Source organism: Cyprinodon tularosa, unplaced genomic scaffold (assembly GCF_016077235.1).
Source record: "Cyprinodon tularosa strain WSP-4 unplaced genomic scaffold, ASM1607723v1 ctg339, whole genome shotgun sequence".
Lineage (NCBI taxonomy): Eukaryota > Metazoa > Chordata > Actinopteri > Cyprinodontiformes > Cyprinodontidae > Cyprinodon > Cyprinodon tularosa.
This window is the reverse complement of record NW_024039051.1, coordinates 229,411-250,044: the sequence shown is the minus strand read 5'-3', so window position 1 is coordinate 250,044 and position 20,634 is coordinate 229,411. Positions and strand designations below refer to the sequence as shown.

The 20,634-nt window shown below is 41.0% G+C and overlaps 1 protein-coding gene across 1 annotated transcript; it reads right to left on the bottom strand.

The window, feature by feature from the left end:
- Positions 1-1,015: 1,015 nt before the first annotated feature.
- Positions 1,016-19,360, bottom strand: LOC119789440 (uncharacterized protein C3orf20-like). Its single transcript, XM_038294319.1, has 17 exons — positions 19,169-19,360; positions 16,373-16,435; positions 16,205-16,285; positions 15,650-16,134; positions 13,127-13,183; positions 12,942-13,041; positions 11,190-11,399; positions 10,939-11,088; positions 10,540-10,660; positions 7,950-8,075; positions 7,776-7,883; positions 7,514-7,655; positions 7,030-7,246; positions 5,226-5,306; positions 2,354-2,714; positions 1,931-2,047; positions 1,016-1,349 (listed from the first exon to the last, which is right to left on the bottom strand). The coding sequence occupies exons 1-17, from the start codon at positions 19,225-19,227 to the stop codon at positions 1,155-1,157; spliced, it is 2,673 nt and encodes an 890-aa protein (XP_038150247.1). The 5' UTR covers positions 19,228-19,360; the 3' UTR covers positions 1,016-1,154.
- Between the last annotated feature and the right edge of the window lie 1,274 nt (positions 19,361-20,634).

Here is a 20,634-nt window from a genome sequence, read left to right as displayed (position 1 = left end):
GAGGGGGAAGTCTGGGATTCTCTACTGAGACTTCTGCCCCTGTGACTCGGTCCTGGATGAAGGGGGAAACGACAATGATTACTATTTTAAAGTCATTTTGCACTGGGTTTTAAATTTCTTGTAGTGTTTTGCCAATGGAAGTGGTTTAAATATTGCCCTGCCCGGATGGATGGGATTCATGGCAACTTCATATCTTCCTCGCTGACCAATTTGTTGTGTTTCTTGCTTTTCTTGATACTGTTTGTTCCTCAGTACAGATCTGTTTATTTTAACTTCAAAAAAGACATAAACAAAAAAGTTTTCAATTAAAAACAAAATACATAGAGATGTTTAATGGTCATAAATACTTTTACAAAAGCACGGTAAGATTGTAAGACGTTAACTGTGATGTAAATCTTCTCTAATTAGAAGTAGCGTCAACATGATCAGCAAATGAAAAAGCTTTCAGACTGCAAAAGAAAACTGGCTCAACAGCAAAACATGCTTTTTTTTGGAGCGGTGGCTAACAAACCTTTATTCTTGTTCATAAAAAGAGAAGAGGAGGACGCAGGGTTATTATGCAATATCTTAACTAGTTTACCCTTAAATTCAAAACAATAAAAACCTAAAAACTAACTCTATAAAACAGGAGAAATTAGAAACTACTAAAAATGTTTTATATGTATTCAAATCAAGCGTATTTTTCCCTTTTCTAACCATGCAAAGGTAATTTCTTATTCCTAAAATTAAGATATATAAATAAGACTTTTATCATATATATAAAATTTTTATTAGAAAAAAACTTAATTGAACCTGCTTGAACCTTTAATCCATTATAAGCAAAACAGAGTAGCTTAGAGATAAATATGTTATATGTCTTCTCAGAAATTTGAATAATGCAGTGAGAGGAACTGAATAGCGTCTAAAACAATTGATGTTGCTTTGGTTCTTCTTTCGTCTTGTTCTTCCTCAGAAATAGTCTGCATTGTGTCACATCCTGCTGCTTCTGATGCAATTTATACTTCTGTGGTTGCGGGAGGTTTTACGTCACTGTGGTGATCATAAAAAACTCTAGTATTGATCAAAAAGTCATGTGTTTTCGACCTTTTTCTTTTTATTAATAGCTTTAACTGACATGATGCCACATTTCCTCAGCAGTTCTTTGAAACTAATGACTAACTGGAGTGACTCTGTTGCAGCCAATCAGAAGGAACCCTGCAGTTATACCTGGAGTTTTGGTCTGTAGGGAGACTCAAACCCAGTCTGTGTTCTTTCCTGCTTCTGCAAATTTGCGTCTGAAGATCCTTGACAGAGAAGCTGTCATCACTGAACAAGTGGCTCGAAAACAGCAGCTTCCCATTGAGGTACATCTATAACACAACAGAAATACAACATTATAGATAGATAGATATATAGATATATAGATATATAGATAGATAGATAGATAGATAGATAGATAGATAGATAGATAGATAGATAGATAGATAGATAGATAGATAGATAGATAGATAGATAGATAGATAGATAGATAGATAGATAGATAGATAGATAGATAGATAGATTTTTCACTGCATTAACATATTTATTATGTGCATTGATAGTAGTGCTTTCTGCAGATAAGAGCTCTGCACCTGCAGGTTTTAGGCACTCTTACAATTTCATGCTACAATGACTTAAGTCACTTTTGTTTGATTTATGGAGAGAAGAGGAATTTTTCACTGTACGGCAGAAATCAGTGGAGCAGATCTCATGACTCTGGAGCAAAGATCAGTGCTGTCCTTAATGATTAAGAGGCAGCTCATCCTGATGCTTGTCAGCTCAAAGTATGTTTAAGATAAATGCAGCATTTTGGAAAGGACCATTACTTTGCAAGAACAGAGCTGCTGCTGCCCCCGTGTGGCAGCTGTGAAGACCTGCAGCCTATTGAAAAGTCTGCAGTGAGTTCTCCTACCAAGAACATCCCAGGAGAAGCATCATGTCGCTGTTGCAGCAGAACGTTCTCAGGCCCAGAGCCTGCCAATCCGGCCGACATCTCGTACCTGACCAGGCGAAAAGAGTCCATCTGGCACTGGGTGAACACAGGCAACCTGTTACTGGGGTTTCTATAAAACTGCTGACTGGGCTTTGTGTCGTTTTCTATTCATTCATTTATGCAACACTGCTTCTATCCTTGAAAAAGTGCATCAGCATCAATAAAATTCTTGCTGATTGAATTTAATGACGACGAGAGTGATACCACATGATAACAATGATGATGCATGCCCTCCTGGCTAAATTACAGACTTAATTCGGTATTCTTGTGATTATACATTGATCCCATATGTTTAGTCATTTTTATCTTAACTTTATGTACTGCACAGAGTTCTGTTCACACCTCGGTGCATGGCATGGTTCTGCGCTTGTTCCTCCTCCTGTAGAGATCCTCCAGAGCATCCCACCTGGTTGCTGCGTGTTTGTTAACAGGCTGCTGACGTGGCGTAACACATACCACCAGTATCTGTTTGCTGTGAAGAGGCTGACCCGTAATGAAAGCATCATACTCTAGGTCAGTGACCACCGGCATCTGCGTTGCACTGCAGCAGCACCTCCTCCTCTGCCGCTCCTCCCCCTGTAGGGCAGCTCTCAGCAGAGCAGGGCAGGTTGTGAGAGGGATGGAGGGAGCAAGAGGTACCATAGCTGTCTGACTGCAGATGGGTGAAGCTTCAGACCCGGCAGGGTGTGAAAGAATCACCGACCTGGGAGAGAGTTAAGCTGATGTTAAAATTAAACCAGATATTTACATAAAAACACTTCAGTCTGATATTAAATTAAAGCAAATGCCTCCGGTCACAATAAATATATTCAAATTCATCATTTGAATGAAACAAAGAAGCCTGTATTAATGTGTTTAAAGGCAACACCTAAAATCCAAGGCTGACATCAAGGAAAAACTCAAAGAAAGCAGGAAGATCACAGGTTTTTGTTTCTACTTCGGTGCAGTTTCTGGATGCCGGACCGTTTATCTGCTTATACTATTATTGTCAGTAATGTCCAGCTATGAGGTTATGTTGCATCTCACTTGTGAAAAATGTGCATCTTATCCAGATGGTGAACTATGTCTTGTACTGACAGGGACTGAGGACCACTAAGTGAGGAAGAAGCTGTAAAAACAAAATATTAGGGGTGCACGATATAATCGGCCCCCTATCGGTATCGACCTGTATCGGCCTTAAAACTGAATATCGGACATCGGCCACCCCACCGATATTTAACCCGATATTTGATCAGCTTCTGAGTTTCTAAAGTCTAAAAATAAAAAAAATACTACTTCTTCTTCTTCCTCAAAAACTTCTTTTTTACAGACTTAAAAACGTCTAAAGACGAGGGAAAAAATATTGAAACACTAAAATATCACAATATTTTCATATGCTGATATATTGCCATTTAAAAACACCATACCAATCTCTTTTACTAATGAAATATTGCTATATGTCATCGTTATGCTATAAAATCCCCCGAAAATTCACGAAATTTTGCCATATTTTTATATGTTGATATATTGACGCGGTATCGATCTATTTTACTAACAAAATCTCACAAGAATTTGCAAAATTTCACGAGAGTTTGTAACAGAACGATGAAATTTCACGAGATTTTGAAAGTAAAATAGATCGATACCGCGTTTTTAAAAATCAATTTGATATCAGCATATGAAAATATATTTCAGTATATTATGTCTCAAAGTGTCAGAAATGGATAACAAAACTTCTATTTTCAATGACTACTTATTTTTGTCCAGCTTTAACATTGGTATCGATATCGGTTATCGGCTACATGAGTTTTAAAATATCGGCATATCGGATATCGGCCAAAATCCCAATATCGTGCATCACTACAAAATATATCTAGAAAAGCACTCAGAGAGCGTAGACCTCCAGCAAGAAGCAAATTTTATCTCGTATTTTGACCTTCATCTATAGCTGAACTCACACGTCTGGAACATGACTTTTGAAGTCTGATGCTGAAGCTGTCAATAGTCACTGCTGCCTCTTTGGTTTAGGAGGAACAGCTTTTTTCCTCCATAAATCAATATCTCACAATGTTAAAGAATCCTTCAAAATAAATCCTGTATTCAGATTAGAATCTGGATCATCACCAAAATTTAATGGATTATTGTTTGGCATGAGGGAAACCTCTGATAAAAATTCCATTAAAATCCGTTGATACCTTTTCAAGTTACACCCACACCCAAAAACTCTCTTAAAAACATAACCTGCTAGCCAGGGGCGGATTTAGGAAATGTGGGGCCCTAGGCAAAGGCAGGCATGGGGCCCTCTAAATTGAGAAGACAAAACATAAGACAGACCCATTATACAGATATAGACATTTTAATAGAATAGACATACCTTATTTGTTCTATGTTTTGTCCCTTTTCTTGTTGTTTTCATCTCTATGTTTCGTACTCAGCCGGCTTTTCATGCTGTCTCAAAAGGAATGAAACATTTTTTCAAATCACTACTTAACTGATTGCTTTTTGCAACGGCAAAAGTAAATAACCCAGTCCTTGTTTTCACTGTAGACAAGCCATGATCTGCTTATCTGTTCTCCATTTTTCATTTGGATGAAATAATAGCTGCATGAGTCATGACAGCAGACAAGATAGAGGAGAGCAGGAGGCGGGGTTACCAATCTACTCGCTCTGGAGAGCAGAGTTCGCTGCTTTTAGATGTTGTCTTCAAACAGAGCATTTTAGCAAAAAGGATTTTTATCAAAAACATAATGTGCACAAATAAGTAATAGTTGAATTAACCATAAAGTTAAAAGGAGTTTTATGGGCTCCCCGGGAACTTGGGGCCCTAGGCAACTGCCTAGTTTTGCCTAATGGTAAATCCGCCCCTGCTGCTAGCTTGCCCTGCCTGTCCTGGTTGCACCCTGCCTCTCGCCCATAGCACAGCTGGAGACAGCTGGAGATAGACACCAGCACCCCTCTTGATCAAATCAAATCAAATGGATGGATAGAAAAAGAGCTTTAATTTAAACAAAATAAATATGTTTGTTTGTATATAATGACCATCGCTACGTTTGGAGGCGCTAAGCATGATAACAACATCAAAAGTGATGTACGGAGGTGGCAGCATCATGTTGAGTGGGTGTTTTTATGAAAGAAGCAGAGAAGGGGTTTCCAAACGGAGGCAGAAACATTCAACAAATTAAGGTTTTCGAATTAAAGGCCAAAATAGTTCTTGTTTTAGAGAAACAGCTCTTACTCGGGTTTGATGTCACCATGGATCCGAAGGGGTCCGATCTGCGTGACAGGGGACGTTTTTCTGTCTTGCTTCTCAAGTGTCCTGAAAACACACAAAACTGAACTGGGTTTTTCATATTTAATGTTTCAGTGTAATCTATCTAAACTTTATGCTTTGCTTGAGGCTTGAGAGCTGGATTCTTCACAATTTAATAGGACATAAAATGAATAAGTTACCTAAAATATCTGGTTGCCTAGCAACCTAGCAAACCTGAGTCTCCTATTTCTACAACATGATGGGCGTTTCTCAATATGCGTTCTTGAGCGTTCTCGTGTGCTCGTGTACTCGTGACACGTCATCAGCCTCAGCCCGAGTACCGTTCCAATTCTCGAGAACGCCAGACTGAGAACGCACCAAATCCCCGGATGTTGTTCTCGCCCCGCCCTCTTTATCGAGCATGCATCAGAGCAGACTTGTGCGTTCTTCAGACTGACCGCTTCCCCAGAATGCCCCGCGGCCGCAGCTTGATTCGAGACAGCACTCACAGTGTTAAGTTAAACATTCCCTTTTCTGCTGCTGCTGTTCTTCAAAAGTACGTTTTGAAATCGTTTGAGGCGATAACATTATACATTTAAGCCTCCCTGTGTGGCCTGTTTACAGAGTTAGTGCAAAATAAATTTTAAAAAAGTCCGACGTTGAGCGGACCAGAGTGACCAGCAGACCTCCGAGGGTAACCGCAGCCAGGGCTAATATTACCCCCGTCTGTAGTGCACTTCTCTCGGTCTAGTTATGTGTGAACTACCGCTCATTCTGATGGCGGTTTTTTGCGGTTCGGTAATTTTTTAAAATGTTTTTTAAGCTTTAGAAATTAAAAATGTTGTTTTCAAAATGTTTTGTGTAGGGAATAAATAGTTTTGACTGTTAAAGAAATGCTAAAGAACGTTGCATGTGATGACGTCACGAGTACGCTTCTGTTCCAACACACATACGTGCTTGCGTGCTCGCGTTCTCGTCAAGTCCGATCTTCCTGCATTCTCGCCAAGAACGGACTTGACGAGAACGCGAGTACGTACTCGCGTTCTCGTGAATTGAGAAACGCCGAATATCTCAAATAGGATTGAACAGTTTCAGTTAATTTCATCATGAAGGGCCCAAAAATAGGCGTCCAGATGTTTTTGTTGTTGTTGTTGTTTTCCAATAACTTACTCTAGACAGTATTAATGGGCAGGCTTGTCTAAATTTTACACTTCCAATGATATATCCATCAGAAAGACAAAAGGTCTGATCTTACATGTATTTTAATGGTTGCAATCCCTCAAGAGAATCCCTCTAAATTCAATTAGCAGCAGTCCACACACAGGCTCCAAAAACAAAAAGATCTGTACGGCTCTGATAAGACAGACAGCAGTAACGGCAGGAATCACCAGATAAACAGTCAAGTTGCTTTTCACTCTCTAAAGCAATAAAAGGAATAAAGGAAGACCTTTCATAGCACCATATTAAACATCTTCTTATTTCTTACTGGCTTCTTATTTATCTCTGCAAAGCCCTTTAAATAAGGAAATAAGATTAAAGGAAACTGATATGCATGCACAGTTTTTTTTTTCTCTTCGCTGCATATTTATCCACAACTTCATGCTTCAATGTCAAATTAACCTCTGCATAAAAAAAGGAAGCCTGTGGTTGTAATATGATGAATTATGAGAAGGATAAAAAACTTCTTTAGATTTTTAGCAGCCAAATCTTACCCAAGGTCACGTCTTATGATTTATAAATGAGCTAATCTGTGTAGGATATCAGGAAAACTCTCTGCATCAGTCAGCACCTTTGTATCTGGACAAAGCGGCCCCGAGGTTTCTCTGCTGAGAGGCCTCTGTGGTTCTCTCTGAGCTCATCCCTCCTGCGTCTCCCAGCATGCAACTGTGCAGCTTTCTTGCATTCAGGTGAGTTCAGTGAGGGCAGAGCAGCCAGCTGCACTGCTCGTCTCTGCCGGGTCCACTTTTGGGCCCCTGGCAGTGGCTCCGTGTCAGGACACTTGATACCTGAAGGAGAGGAAGAGGTCACTGACATGAGCAGTCACTGAGTGACACGAGTGACCGTGAATAGGATCCTGTTGGAACTATTCAATAATGTTGAGTTTGCAGGATGTGGTGATACTGTAACTTTTTAGCTTCAGCAAACTCTATCCTGTAAGCCCACCAGGTTAGGTTGGCTCCACGTTCATTTTCTATGTGCTTTGCAGCATAAAATGCCTCACGCGTGCAAGAATGTGCAAAAACTCTATTGTGTGAATACATTTGTAGGTATACCGATGGCAGCACGGTAGAAGTCCAGCCAGGTCTCCACTGTGTTTCGCATTCTTTGCTGCATCCTTTGCAGCTCCCTCGCGGCATTTCCTCGTCTTCGCCACAGAGCTAATGGCTCCACCTGCTGCTCCTCTTCTTTAACCATCTGATGAATAAAGTTGTGATGACTTACTTAAGGTGTCTGCGTTTAAAAAATATATAAACTATGTAACTTGGTCTATTGAAATGCTTCTAACCACTTGTTCATTAAATAAAGGAGTCTTACAGGTGTTTTCCCCAGGCTGCGTTTGCTCTCTGCTACTCCTGCAGGATGTTTCTGCCTCTTTGGCTGCTGCAGCTCCTGAGCAGCAACAGAGAACAATTTGTTCTCTGTCTGCAAACAGTTTCATAAAAGATGATTAATTTAGAGATAACTGTAACCGTTAATTCATGATCTCACCATTTTCTTCAACTGGCTTTTATTAGGGACACAAGAAAGTGGAAGCTGAACACTTTCATTTTCACATCTGAAGCTGAGCACACCAGACGTCCCACTGAAGAGCCTCACTGAGATCTCCTCTGAGACCTACAGGAATCAGACAAAGAATAAGTGCAGCATTTTAGTTTCATCCAACCTTATTTCTATGTGATTTGGCCATATGCTGTGGATACTATCCAACTCTAAGACTGGTTGTTTAAAAACAGGACGGGTCTCGTTTTGTTCATTTCCTGCTGTCACCATGTACCATAATGTTTGGGAAGGACCTGGAGATGAAAACTGAGGCAAATCCAGAGAGAGAAAAGGGTCCAAACATGGTCTGACACAGTAGTAGTAAAATGTGCACAGGTTTTAGTCACAAACCAAATTCTCTATTTCCACAGCAGCCACTCGGAGAGATTAGTTTCATCCCTTCATGATTATTTGGTATGTTGCTTTGTCCCTGTGCCATGAATGTCTGAGGTTCTGACTAAGACAGAGAAAAGGTGATTGTTGCTCTAATTTATGAAAATGAAAACAAAATAGCACCTTATAGAGGAAAAAGAATTAATAATATAATCCAATAGGATAAAATCTAACGTTATGTGTCATTTTAATCTGAATTAGATTTCACTAAATTAAAAACTAAGAGAAATTGATTTTCCTTTCCTCAAAAAATATTTATACACATGTATATCACTTAAAACATATTAACAATAAAATCAGTGATTTTCATCCCTTAAGTGTTAGAAGTAAATTACCAAATATATGGGATGTAGTTTGGAAAATGCGACTAACATATACACTCACCGGCCACTTTATTAGGTACCCCATGCTAGTAACGGGTTCGACCCCCTTTTGCCTTCAGAACTGCCTCAATTCTTCGTGGCATAGATTCAACAAGGTGCTGGAAGCATTCCTCAGGGAGTCTGGTCCATATTGACATGATGGCATCACACAGTTGCCGCAGATTTGTCGGCTGCACATCCATGATGCGAATCGCCCGTTCCACCACATCCCAAAGATGCTCTATTGGATTGAGATCTGGTGACTGTGGAGGCCATTTGAGTACAGTGAACTCATTGTCATGTTCAAGAAACCAGTCTGAGAAGATTCCAGCTTTATGACATGGCGCATTATCCTGCTGAGAGTAGCCATCAGAAGTTGGGTACATTGTGGTCATAAAGGGATGGACATGGGCAGCAACAATACTCAGGTAGGCTGTGGCGTTGCAACGATGCTCAATTGGTACCAAGGGGCCCAAAGAGTGCCAAGAAAATATTCCCCACACCATGACACCACCACCACCAGCCTGAACCGTTGATACAAGGCAGGATGGATCCATGCTTTCATGTTGTAGACGCCAAATTCTGACCCTACCATCCGAATGTCGCAGCAGAAATCGAGACTCATCAGACCAGGCAACGTTTTTCCAATCTTCTATTGTCCAATTTCGATGAGCTTGTGCAAATTGTAGCCTCAGTTTCCTGTTCTTAGCTGAAAGGAGTGGCACTCGGTGTGGTCTTCTGCTGCTGTAGCCCATCTGCCTCAAAGTTCGACGTACTGTGCGTTCAGCTCTTCTGCCCACCTTGGTTGTAACGGGTGGTTATTTGAGTCACTGTTGCCCTTCTATCAGCTCGAACCAGTCTGGCCATTCTCCTCTGACCTCTGGCATCAACAAGGCATTTCCGCCCACAGAACTGCCGCTCACTGGATGTTTTTTCTTTTTCGGACCATTCTCTGTAAACCCTAGAGATGGTTGTGCATGAAAATTCCAGTAGATCAGCAGTTTCTGAAATACTCAGACCAGCCCTTCTGGCACCAACAATCATGCCACGTTCAAAGTCACTCAAATCAGCTTTCTTCCCCATACTGATGCTCGGTTTGAACTGCAGGAGATTGTCTTGACCATGTCTACATGCCTAAATGCCCTGAGTTGCCGCCATGTGATTGGCTGCTTAGAAATTAAGTGTTAATGAGCAGTTGGACAGGTGTACCTAATAAAGTGGCCGGTGAGTGTATAAAAGCTATGAGTTTATTAACTAAAATTATAGATTTCCAAAAAATAAAAAATAAACTCCTGAGGATTTGACTCAAAATGGCATATTTTCCTGAGAGAGTGAAATAATATTAATAATAATTTTTGGCACATTTAAAACAAGTATGTTTAAAAATGAATAAAACCTAAAACCTGCTTAATGGATTTAAATCTAGGATGATTAAAAAACAAAAAACATCCCAACTTTCAGAATTAGGACTGAAATAGCACCTGACATAAAGTTATAAATGGTTGGCTTACAGCAGAACAGTAACTGGTTCTGTAACATTGTCCACAAGATACTTAGCCTAAATGTCCTGTTTGATGTGATGCTCTCTAACAGGAAGCCCACAGCATCACAAATCCTCACCTTACAAAATACATAATTGAGTAGTTTATTTTATAGTTTGTGCTTTGCTTAGATTAAATAATTCAATAAACCTTTGGAGTTGTATTAGGCTTAGCCCACTCCACACATTTTGTGATTTTCCGTGTGTGATAGTATCTTTTTTTTATTGAACCAGTAACTCTTACCTGTATGATAATTTCCCCCCTCAGTGTGTGATATGTCTGCCAGCTCCACTCCTTGGTTATGTTGCCATAATCATCAAACATCAACCCGCCTCCCTGATCCCACACGGCTGTGATGATGGAGCTGCAGCAACAGATATCAAATAACTGATTGAAGTTTACCGTCACTGTCATCACGGCTTTAAAATATCGTTCTCTTTATTAATAAAATAGAACAAAATGCTTATTTTGACAGTTTTTTTTCCACAATGACAGTATCTAATAATTGGTATATCATAATCAACTGCTGGTAATAGATTAGTTATTATGTAAGATAAATCATCAGAAGACAAAAAGTGAAAAACAAAGAATTTGAAACTATGAAAAAAGCAACAAATAAAAAATGTGCAGGTCTGAACTCACTAGAGAGGATTTGTAACAGCCCCATGTCCAAAAGGTGTGATGGTCATCAGTGTGACAGGGTGCTGGGCGTCGGCGAACACGTTGGTGCAGAAGCCTCCGTGAGGCAGACATGAGCAGCTCTGGCACACAGCGATGCTGCCGGACGGGTAGCTAGGGAAAGCGCGGTTAAGGAGAACTTGCACATTTATTCTATATGCCAGATGTGGTGCTTTCTGCTCGGACTGCAATCCAAAGCGAAACAGTAAGGATACTATATGAATGAGGAGCCATCATTCATGTGGTAGTGCAGTTTCTGAGGGGCTGGATTCTGCAGCTGCTCTTCTGGTATCTGGAGTTTAGCATCAACCAGAGGTCCAGGCGTGGTTCTTCTTCTTCTTCTCTTAGAAAGATCTTCCTTTCCATCACCATAATGACGGAGAATAAAAGCTTTATTCAGATCCTGCTCAGCTGGTGGCAGATTTCTACAAAAAGATGGAAAATCATGAATCTAGTTTGGAGTCCCCACTGCATCTTGCAAAAATATTCATACACCTTGGTCTTTTTCATGTTTAGTTACATTACCGTACTACAAACTTTAGTATTTTATTGGGAGTTATATAAAGATACAAAGAAATGGTAAGGCCGAGGAAAGGGATTGTTTTCCAAAGTTCTTTATAAAGAAAGCATATTCATGATAGTTGACTGGCCCAGGAGGGCGAATGTTGGCGCAGTATGTAGCACGGTTTCATCGCAGCAAGAAAGTTCTGGTTTGATCCCAGGCTTCCCTAAATTGTCCTTAGGTGTGAGTGTGTGTTTATGGTTGTATGTGCGTCTCTGTTCAGGGTGTACCCTGCCGCTCGCTCACACACTACCTGTCATGATAAGGCCTGTTTGCTCCTCCTTAATTGATTATCTCTTTCACCTGCCGTTTTCCCTCCCTGCCTCAATTATAATCAGTTTTTGCCTTGGTTGTTGTCCTGGATCCTGGCGGCCAGTGGAAAGAGGTTTTTGTGTTTGTCTCATCTCCTGATCGTCCACTGTTCCTCCCCTGCGGAGTCCTCATGGTTTTTGGCTCTATATGTGGGGAGGTTCAGTTTTTATCTCAGTAAGCCTGGCTCCAAGGAGGAGACCAGTTTAAAGTCCTGCATCAAGTTCTGGTTCCACGTCCTGTCTCTGCTACCCTCTGCCACTGAGCCTGCCTGTCTGCACCTAATCCTGTCTGCTCCTGTGTGTGACTGCCTGGTCATGCTTCCGGTCCCAGTTAGACTCTGAACCTGCCTGGGAGCTCTATGATGCTTGGAAGGCTGGATCCTGCCACCTGTCTGTTACACCCTGATCTGGATCCTGTTCCTGTCTGTTCTGAATCCCTGACCAGGATCGGCTTCCTGCAAGACCTCTGGCACTGCAGCTTTGGGGACATTCTTGGACTGGACTGTTAAACGAGAGTGTCTGTGTTTGGGCGGTGCCCCGCTCCCCCTCCTGCAGAATCCGCAAGCCACAGCTCCACTTTAGGTTTGTTTATTTAATAAACGTTTTGAACTTTCCTACTGACTGTCTCTCCTTGAATACTGGGTCCATCTGTCCTCGGTTCATGACACTACCAGCTCCACAGCGACCCTGACAGAATTAACAGTAGATAATGGATAGATGAATGGTCCAGTCAAAGTCCAGGTAAGAATGTAAATGAACCAGTTTAATGCAGTCGTAGAAAATTTAAAATACCTCAAATGAACTGCTGCTGTAAAAGAAGAAGGTTATACTAAAGTTATACTTATTTGTCAAAGAAATGCTTGTTTTCCTTTCAATTTACATTGATTTCCCACCGAAAATCCTAAATTTTATGCCTGTAATGAGGCAACATGTGATTAATTTTGCAAGCAGCTCCTAACCTTATGGCCTCACGCATTGATAGACTGTGTGCAAAGGAGAGATTTGATCATTGGGTATAAAATGTTTGGTAAAGTAACCCTTCATTGGCCACACAGTTGTTAAAGCTGCAGAAGGTTTAAAAAAAAAAAACCCACTGAGGATTTCGTGCTGCCCGCAGTCGCTCCACCGCCCACTGAATCACTTGGATGCTTTCAGGCTCATCACAGAGGTGCTGCTTTGGCTGAGCGATCCCACCTGGACACAAAGCACATCCAGCTGAGGCAGCAGAGGTGCTGCAGGCAAACGGTCAATAACATAATGCTGCAGCGCCGCATCATACCTGGATCTTCACAGCTACAGGCTGAGATGGAGAATCTCACTGCTGTGGAGTTTGAAGCTGTGTGGAATAGAAATAAGTAAATTCACCATTCTATCACCTGGTGTAATTTCATTCAGGTATGTTAGATTTGTACGAGTGTGTAAGTCAATGCACCGAGCGTAACTGGATAGCCTTGCCATCGTGCATTACCAGGGAGAAGAGCCTTTCAATTCAATTCAGTTTATTTATATAGCGCCAAATTCACAACACATGTCATCTCAAGGCACTTTACAGTTCAACCAGATCATACAGTCAAATTGATACAAAGTTTTCTATCTAAGGAAAACCAGTTGATTGCATCGACTCATTGACTCAAATACAATCCCTCACACTAAGCATGCTTGTAGCGACAGTGGAGAGGAAAAACTCCCTTTTAACAGGAAGAAACCTCCAGCAGAACCAGGCTCAGTGTGAGCGGCCATCTGCCGAGGCCGACTGGGGTTCAAGGAGACAGAAGCAGAGATACAAAAAGCAGCCGTAAAAGGCGGCCCCGTCCAGGAAACACACAGCCAGGCAGCCTTTGTGCTACGCTAATACATATGATCTGGTAAACCAATATCCTCACTGGCACAAGCTTGCAAGCAAAACTACCATGCAGGAACATTTGCATCCACTACCTTTAACTGGAAATAAACAGTTTATAAATTGGCTCTATATTGCTTATTTCAACATGACAATGTCATTCAAATATGATACTAAGATCTGAGCAAAGAAGAGACCCTTAATGTTTGTGATGCTGAGTTTTACTTGGTTTCCTGTTTGAAAATCCTGCCTCGTCTGAAACTATTAAGTCTGTTGATCTTTCTTTTTCTCTCAAACAGAACCAGTGAATGACTGAATCTAAGAACTATAAGTTCAATTGGTTTTAGACTCGTTTCTTTGTCCTTTTACTTTATAAATAAACAACAAATACCTTAACAAAGGGTTGGACCCAAATGGAACTTACCAATCCTGGTTCTGTTTGTGCTTTCAGTTTCTGCCCCACTGTCACCACATACTTTCTTGGCACAAGGGGTTGACATTATTGGCCAGGATCTCTTAGATAAAACTTTTTATCAACTGAATTGGGCCTTAATGTATTCCAATAAATTATCGAATTCAGCTTTTTGCTTGTGGATGATTTAAAAACAGAGTTTTACAGTAAAATATTAGCTGAATCTGTTTATCTGGTAAAGTGCATTGATGCCTTATTGTAAGACGGTACCACAAAAATAATGTTAATTTAGTTTAATAAAATGTACGAAAGGCGATATATCCATATAATGGAAAATATGTAACTTTGAATGACGTAAAATAGAATCTATTTCAAAATGTTATACCAGCACTAATTAACTGAAAACTAATTTTCATTATAAAAGTATATTGTTTTTGTATGTATTCTTGTTCTTACATCTCCATGTGGAAATTTTGGATTAATCTTGGCCAATGTCTCAGTATAGAAACTTCATACACGGGACTTTAAAGGGGAACGCCGTTTTTTTTTTACATACATTAACGTCTTCCTATGGGCAACGACTTGAAGGCACAAACTAAACTGTTCATAATTTATCATTTATTGTACGCCAGCATTCATAACATGTAGGCGAATCACTGTCCCCCAGACATCTGCGGTTATATTTTTTATATTTATATCTTTTAAAAACTAAGCGGAGTGTGTATGACGTCATCCGTGCACCGGACTGGAGTTGTGACGGCAGCCCGGGCCACAGACGGCTACGCTCTACCCCTTCTATTCATTCTAGCTAATCTGAATCGTTCAATTCCATTTGGAGAGCGAGATCATCTGTGGTAGCAGCACTAGAAATCTTCCAGGCATGTGAGGAAAACTAGCAGCAGTTCAGCGGACAGGAAGAATGCGAATGACGTCATACACACGCCTCTATGTTCTAAAAAAATATAAATATAAAAAATATACCGCAGATTTCTGGCGGACAGTGATTCACCTGCATGTTATGAATGCTGGCGTACTATAAAGAATAAATTATGAGCAGTTTAGTTTGCTCCTTCAATCGTTGCCCAAAGGAAGACGTTACTTGGATATAACCTAACAGAATATCTTTAGAACGGGTCCAAATGACACAAAACTCATATGGGTGAGTAGAACATGATTTATTGACGTAAAATCAAGGGCCCAATTAAAAAAAAAAAACAGCGTTCCCCTTTAAATGTGTAATTTTTGGACACATGGCTGTAGGTCTTCCTATCACTTTTTTATTTATTCTTTATCTGTTAAAACCCAGCCAGCAAATACCTCCCTCCCTTCATGCCTTTATGCACCTGACTACTCAGTACCCTCATTATTCTGCTTCAGCAGGGGTAAAGTGGTAGCATAAGGAATCAATCCCCGGAGGATAATAAATTAGTTTGCAGCTCCTGTAAAACAAAAGTATTTTTCTTCCTTCTATATTAACATCTATTAGCATATTTTAGCATAAATATGGTTGACACAAAATAATAGAATAAAAACATAAAAATAAAATGTACCTCTTTTGGTGCGTTTGTTCTTTTTTCCCCATTTTTTCACTTCAACTTTTCTCCAAAATGAACCTGCATTTCCATCCACACAACAGTTCCCTTCTCCTCTTTCCTCCTTGGCAGGCTCAACAACCTGACGAGGTGTTTTCTCCCTCTTCAGAGAGACTTTGGACCTCCCCTGTTTCTCAGTCATCGCCACTCGACTTCTCAAGCGGAGCGACGCCCCTGCAGTCAGATCGAGCCAGGAGTAATTCAGGATATTGACAACGCCGCTGGGGATGCAGTCTTTCTGCGACCACTTATGCTGTGAAAGTAGATGAGCCAATTTGTTTAATAAGTGAGGGGCCGCTCGCCTGTAGGCGTCCATCAGATCCTTTGGTGCAGCACTGACGGATGATGATGAAGCATCAGGTTCTTTATCATTGAAGGCTTCACCTGAGGGCTTCTGGGTGTTTAAATCGTTGCTTTCACCTTTTTGGTTCTCCTCTTGCTGACTGTAAGAAAATGGGTTCTTGTAATAGATACAAAGTTCAGCAACAAAACTTAGACGAACAATTTTTCTACCTTAGCTGAGGGCCATCCAGCTGTGACCCTCCACTTGTAAAAGTGTAAAATGTTGCTTTGAATCCACTTCTGTCTTGTTGGCTGCAGAAAATAACCAATGAATGTTGATTGATTTATTTAAAATTATATTTAAAATAGAGTCAACAGAATAAATGCATTGAAGCCCACCTGGTCAAAGAAGAAGACAGGACCACCTCTGCCTCTCTGCCCACAGTCACAATCCATGAACTCCTGCACAGGCAACACTGACTTCAGCCATAATATTTGACCAATAAAAGTGTTTGTGAAATTTTGATTGATTTATTATCTTTAGATTTAGTGGTTAGGGCATAGAGCTTGGAATCCTGAGGTTCTGAGTTCGAGTCCCACTCCCACAGACTGCCACTCTGGGTACCTTAGCAAAAACCCTTAATCCCACAGTGCTCCCTGGGTGCCTCACAATGGCAGCCCACTGCTCCCAAAGGGTTAAATGCAGAGGTAAATTTCTCCAATGTGAAATCAATAAAGTTCAATACTTAAAAAGAAAAAAACAAAAAATTCCAAATATATTGTAATATATCCTCTTTGACACAACAGCCAACTGTAAAATGGAAATTCAACAAACTATTAACATGTATTTAAAATTTTTTTGGGGTTTTCTCTAATACCATTTTAAACCTATAACTAAGAAAACATCCTGCCAATGAAATGAGATTTGGTTCATAAGAAAGCAAGATGATATTTTACACAAACTGTAAATTCCAACAGTCAGATTAAAAATGTCATAAACATTAACAAAATGTTAATATAATCAGTGATCACTATAAAAAAATTATCAGACCAGCTTGGACTTGTGCATATACTATATATATATATATAACAAAAACTAAACTTTTCTCACCCCTCGTGGGTTGGTATGTGTCATCCTCAAGCTCGGGTCCTCTACCATAGGCCTGGGAGTTTGAGGGTTCTGCGCAGTATCTTAGCTGTTCCTAGGACTGCGCTCTTCTGGACAGAGACCTCTGATGTTTTACCTGGAATCTGCTGTAGCCACTCTCCCAGTTTGGGGGTCACAGCCCCCAGTGCTCCAATTACCACTGGCACCACTGCTGCTCTCACTTTCCACATCTTTTCTACCTTGGTATTTCTCAAGCTTCTCGTGTTCTTTCTTCTTGATGTTGCTGTCGCTTGGGATTGCCACATCTATCACTACTGCCTTCTTCTGCTGTTTGTAGATCAACACAATGTCTGGTTGGTTAGCCATCACCTGTTTGTCAGTCTGGATCTTGAAGTCCCATAGGATCTTAGCTCGGTCATTCTCAACTACCTTAGGAGGTGTGCTCCATGTTGACCTTGGGACTTCCAGCCCATACTCATGGCAGATGTTCCTGTACACTATGACAGCTACCTGGTTGTGGCGTTCCATGTATGCACTTCCTGCCTGCATTTTACACCCTGTTGTTACGTGCTGTATTGTTTCAGAGGCATCTTTGCACAGTCTGCATCGGGGGTCCTGCCTGGTGTGGTAGACCCTGGCCTCTATTGATCTTGTACTGAGTGCCTGTTCTTGTGCTGCCATGATTAGTGCCTCTGTGCTGTCCTTCAGTCCAGCCTTTTCCAGCCACTGGTAGGATTTTTTGATATCAGCCACTTCTTCTATTTGTCTGTGGTATACGCTGTGCAGCGGCTTGTCCCTCCATGATGGTTCTCCTTCATCTTTCTTGTTCTCACTTTCGGGTTTCTCCTGCCTGAAGTATTCACCAAGCCATTTGTCTTTGGGGGCCATCTTTCTGATGTACTCCTGGATCATAGTTGTTTCATCCTGGACAGTGGTCTTGACACTCACTAGCCCTACTGTAGGCCTCCCTCCCTACGCTTGGTATACAGTCTCAGGGTGCTGGATTTTGGGGGAAATCCTCCATGCATTGTGAGGAGCTTTATATATATATATATATATATATATATATATATATATATATATATATATATATATATATATATATATATATATATATATATATATATATATATATATATATGTGTGTGTGTTTTTCTGGTTTTATATAATTATTACACTTACTAAATACAGTAGTTTTAGAGAGTTGACAATTATTCTTCATTTGTTTTTTGTAAAGATTAACGGTTTCTTGAGCTGCAAAAAAGTTTCTCCTCAGTGTGAAATAATTCAGGTTTGATCGATTTAAGATAAAAAAAAAATTTAATTTAAGTGGATCAAAGGGAAAACACGCTACCTTTTCAACCTTTTGAAACGGCACCTCAGCTTAAGAGCAATTAAAGTGCAAAACGGATGATAACCAACCATCATTATTGGCAAACAGGAGTCAGGTCACTTCTTCACTCAAGAACTACCTTTTCTAACTTTAAAACAAGCGTCTAAAACATAGATCGAACAGCAAGATCGTATTTTAAACCGTTAGTTTAGCTAAGACATACATCATTTTGATTAGCAATATTTCACGGTAGTTTAATGGAAAGTGGGCTTAATTATAATATCTAAATAAAAGTAAATGTTAAGGATACATTTCCACAGCTGTCATTTGCGCACAGAATAACAGGTTTTATAAATGCACAGAATCCTCTCAGACTAGAAATGTCTGCTGGGTCCTCCTTGGCAGAGGAAAGCAGATTAGTTGAGGGTTATCACTGAGGAGATTTGCATCCAACAAACACGTCAAAATGAAAATTTCTGATATAAACAGCTGTTGTTTTATTATTATTATAAATGGAAATTGATTGGTTTTTGATTTGTTTCCAGCTGGATTTTATATGCATATTTTTAATTACTACGGTAAATGTGTTTATTACCAAAATAAATTCCTTTTTATATTGTTGTAAAACTCCCCTTAAAGTTTTTATACCAAAGAAAAGACTAGACTATAAAATAATAGCTGGAAAAAACATCCAAAAAAAGATCTACCTTTCACTTTTGTAGACCTACCTTTGTCCTTAACCCTCTCTGCTCACCTTGTTGCTAGGATACACGCCTCTTTACACGTCTCCTCGTTTACACATCGTCGATTCATCAAATGCAATGGCTACCTATCACAGTGCAAACAGGAAAACATCATCTTTACGAACATTTTTCTGGATCGTGGAACAAGCGGCGCACAGGCAAGGCTGCTGCTGGTTCAGGTGTGCACTGACAGGTAACCTGAAACTCTGACGCACCTGGGAGCTAAGAGAAAGTGATGCGTTTAGCGTGCAGTGCAACTATAAGAGGCCACACAACATGGACACTCACAATGGGACACACATCAGGAGGAGCAGGTTGCAGCCAGACCAAGCCTAAGGCTGAATAGGGCTCTCAGCTGAATTAAACGTGGGATCAGTTACTTTTGTATTTGTTTTTTTCAATTATGTATTTTACATCTGAATCAATTTGTATTATTTACTTTATTTTCAGAAAAGCAACAAAAAATTAAGCTTCAGTAGCAGATAAATTGCTTGGACCAGGATACCTACTATTGTTATACTGCTTCAATAAACTTCATAAAGCGATTAATTTTAAAGTATTTTCTTCTTTTTGCTATGAGGCTTTTGAACATTGAATATCATAATGATAATAATAAAAAAAAATAATTGAACTTTATTGATCTCACATTGGAGAAATTTACCTCTGCATTTAAGCCATCCATTTGGAGAGCAGTGGGCTGCCATTCTGTGGCGCCTGGAGAGCAATCGGGGGTTAAGGGTCTTGCTCAGAGACCCAGAGTGGCACTCTGTGGGAGTGGGTTTCAAACTCACATCCTCAGGATTCCAAGCTCTATACCCTAACCAGCAGCACTGAGCAGTAGCACTGAGCAGCAGCACTGAGCAGCAGCAGAGACAGACAATCTACAGGACAACTTGGCCAACAACAGGCCGGGCATTAGCCTCCACCACCAGGCCAAGCCAGGAGCCTCCGACACCAGGCCAGGCCAACCACCACCTCCAGGCTAGGCATTAGCCTCCACCACCAGGCCAAGCCAGGAGCCTCCGACACCAGGCCAGGCCAACCACCACCACCAGGCTAGGCATTAGCCTCCAACACCAGGCCAAGCCAGGAGCCTCCGACACCAGGCCAGGCCAACCACCACCACCAGGCTAGGCATTAGCCTCCACCACCAAACCAAGCTAGGAGCCTCCGACACCTGGCCAGACCAACCACCACTAACAGGCTAGGCCCCCAGCCTCCACACCAAGCCAGCCTATCAGACCAAGCCCCAGCCTCAAACGCCAGGCCAGCCACCACCACCAGGCCAGGACCCAGCCACCACCACCAGGCCAGGACCCAGCCTCCACCACCAGGCCAGGCCAACCACCACCACCAGGCTAGGCATTAGCCTCCACCACCAGGCCAAGCTAGGAGCCTCCAACACCAGGCCAAGCTAGGAGCCTCCAACACCAGGCCAGGCCAACCACCACCACCAGGCTAGGCCCCATCCTCCACA

Coding starts and splice junctions, on each gene's coding strand:
- LOC119789440 (XM_038294319.1), bottom strand. CDS start 19,227: ATGAATCGACGATGTGTAAACGAGGAGACGTGTAAAGAGGCGTGTATC. Junction 11,400..12,941: donor CGGGCAGCACGAAATCCTCA/GTGGGTTTTTTT, acceptor ATCTTTTTGTAG/AAATCTGCCACCAGCTGAGC. Junction 7,247..7,513: donor CTTCTACCGTGCTGCCATCG/GTATACCTACAA, acceptor CCTCTCCTTCAG/GTATCAAGTGTCCTGACACG.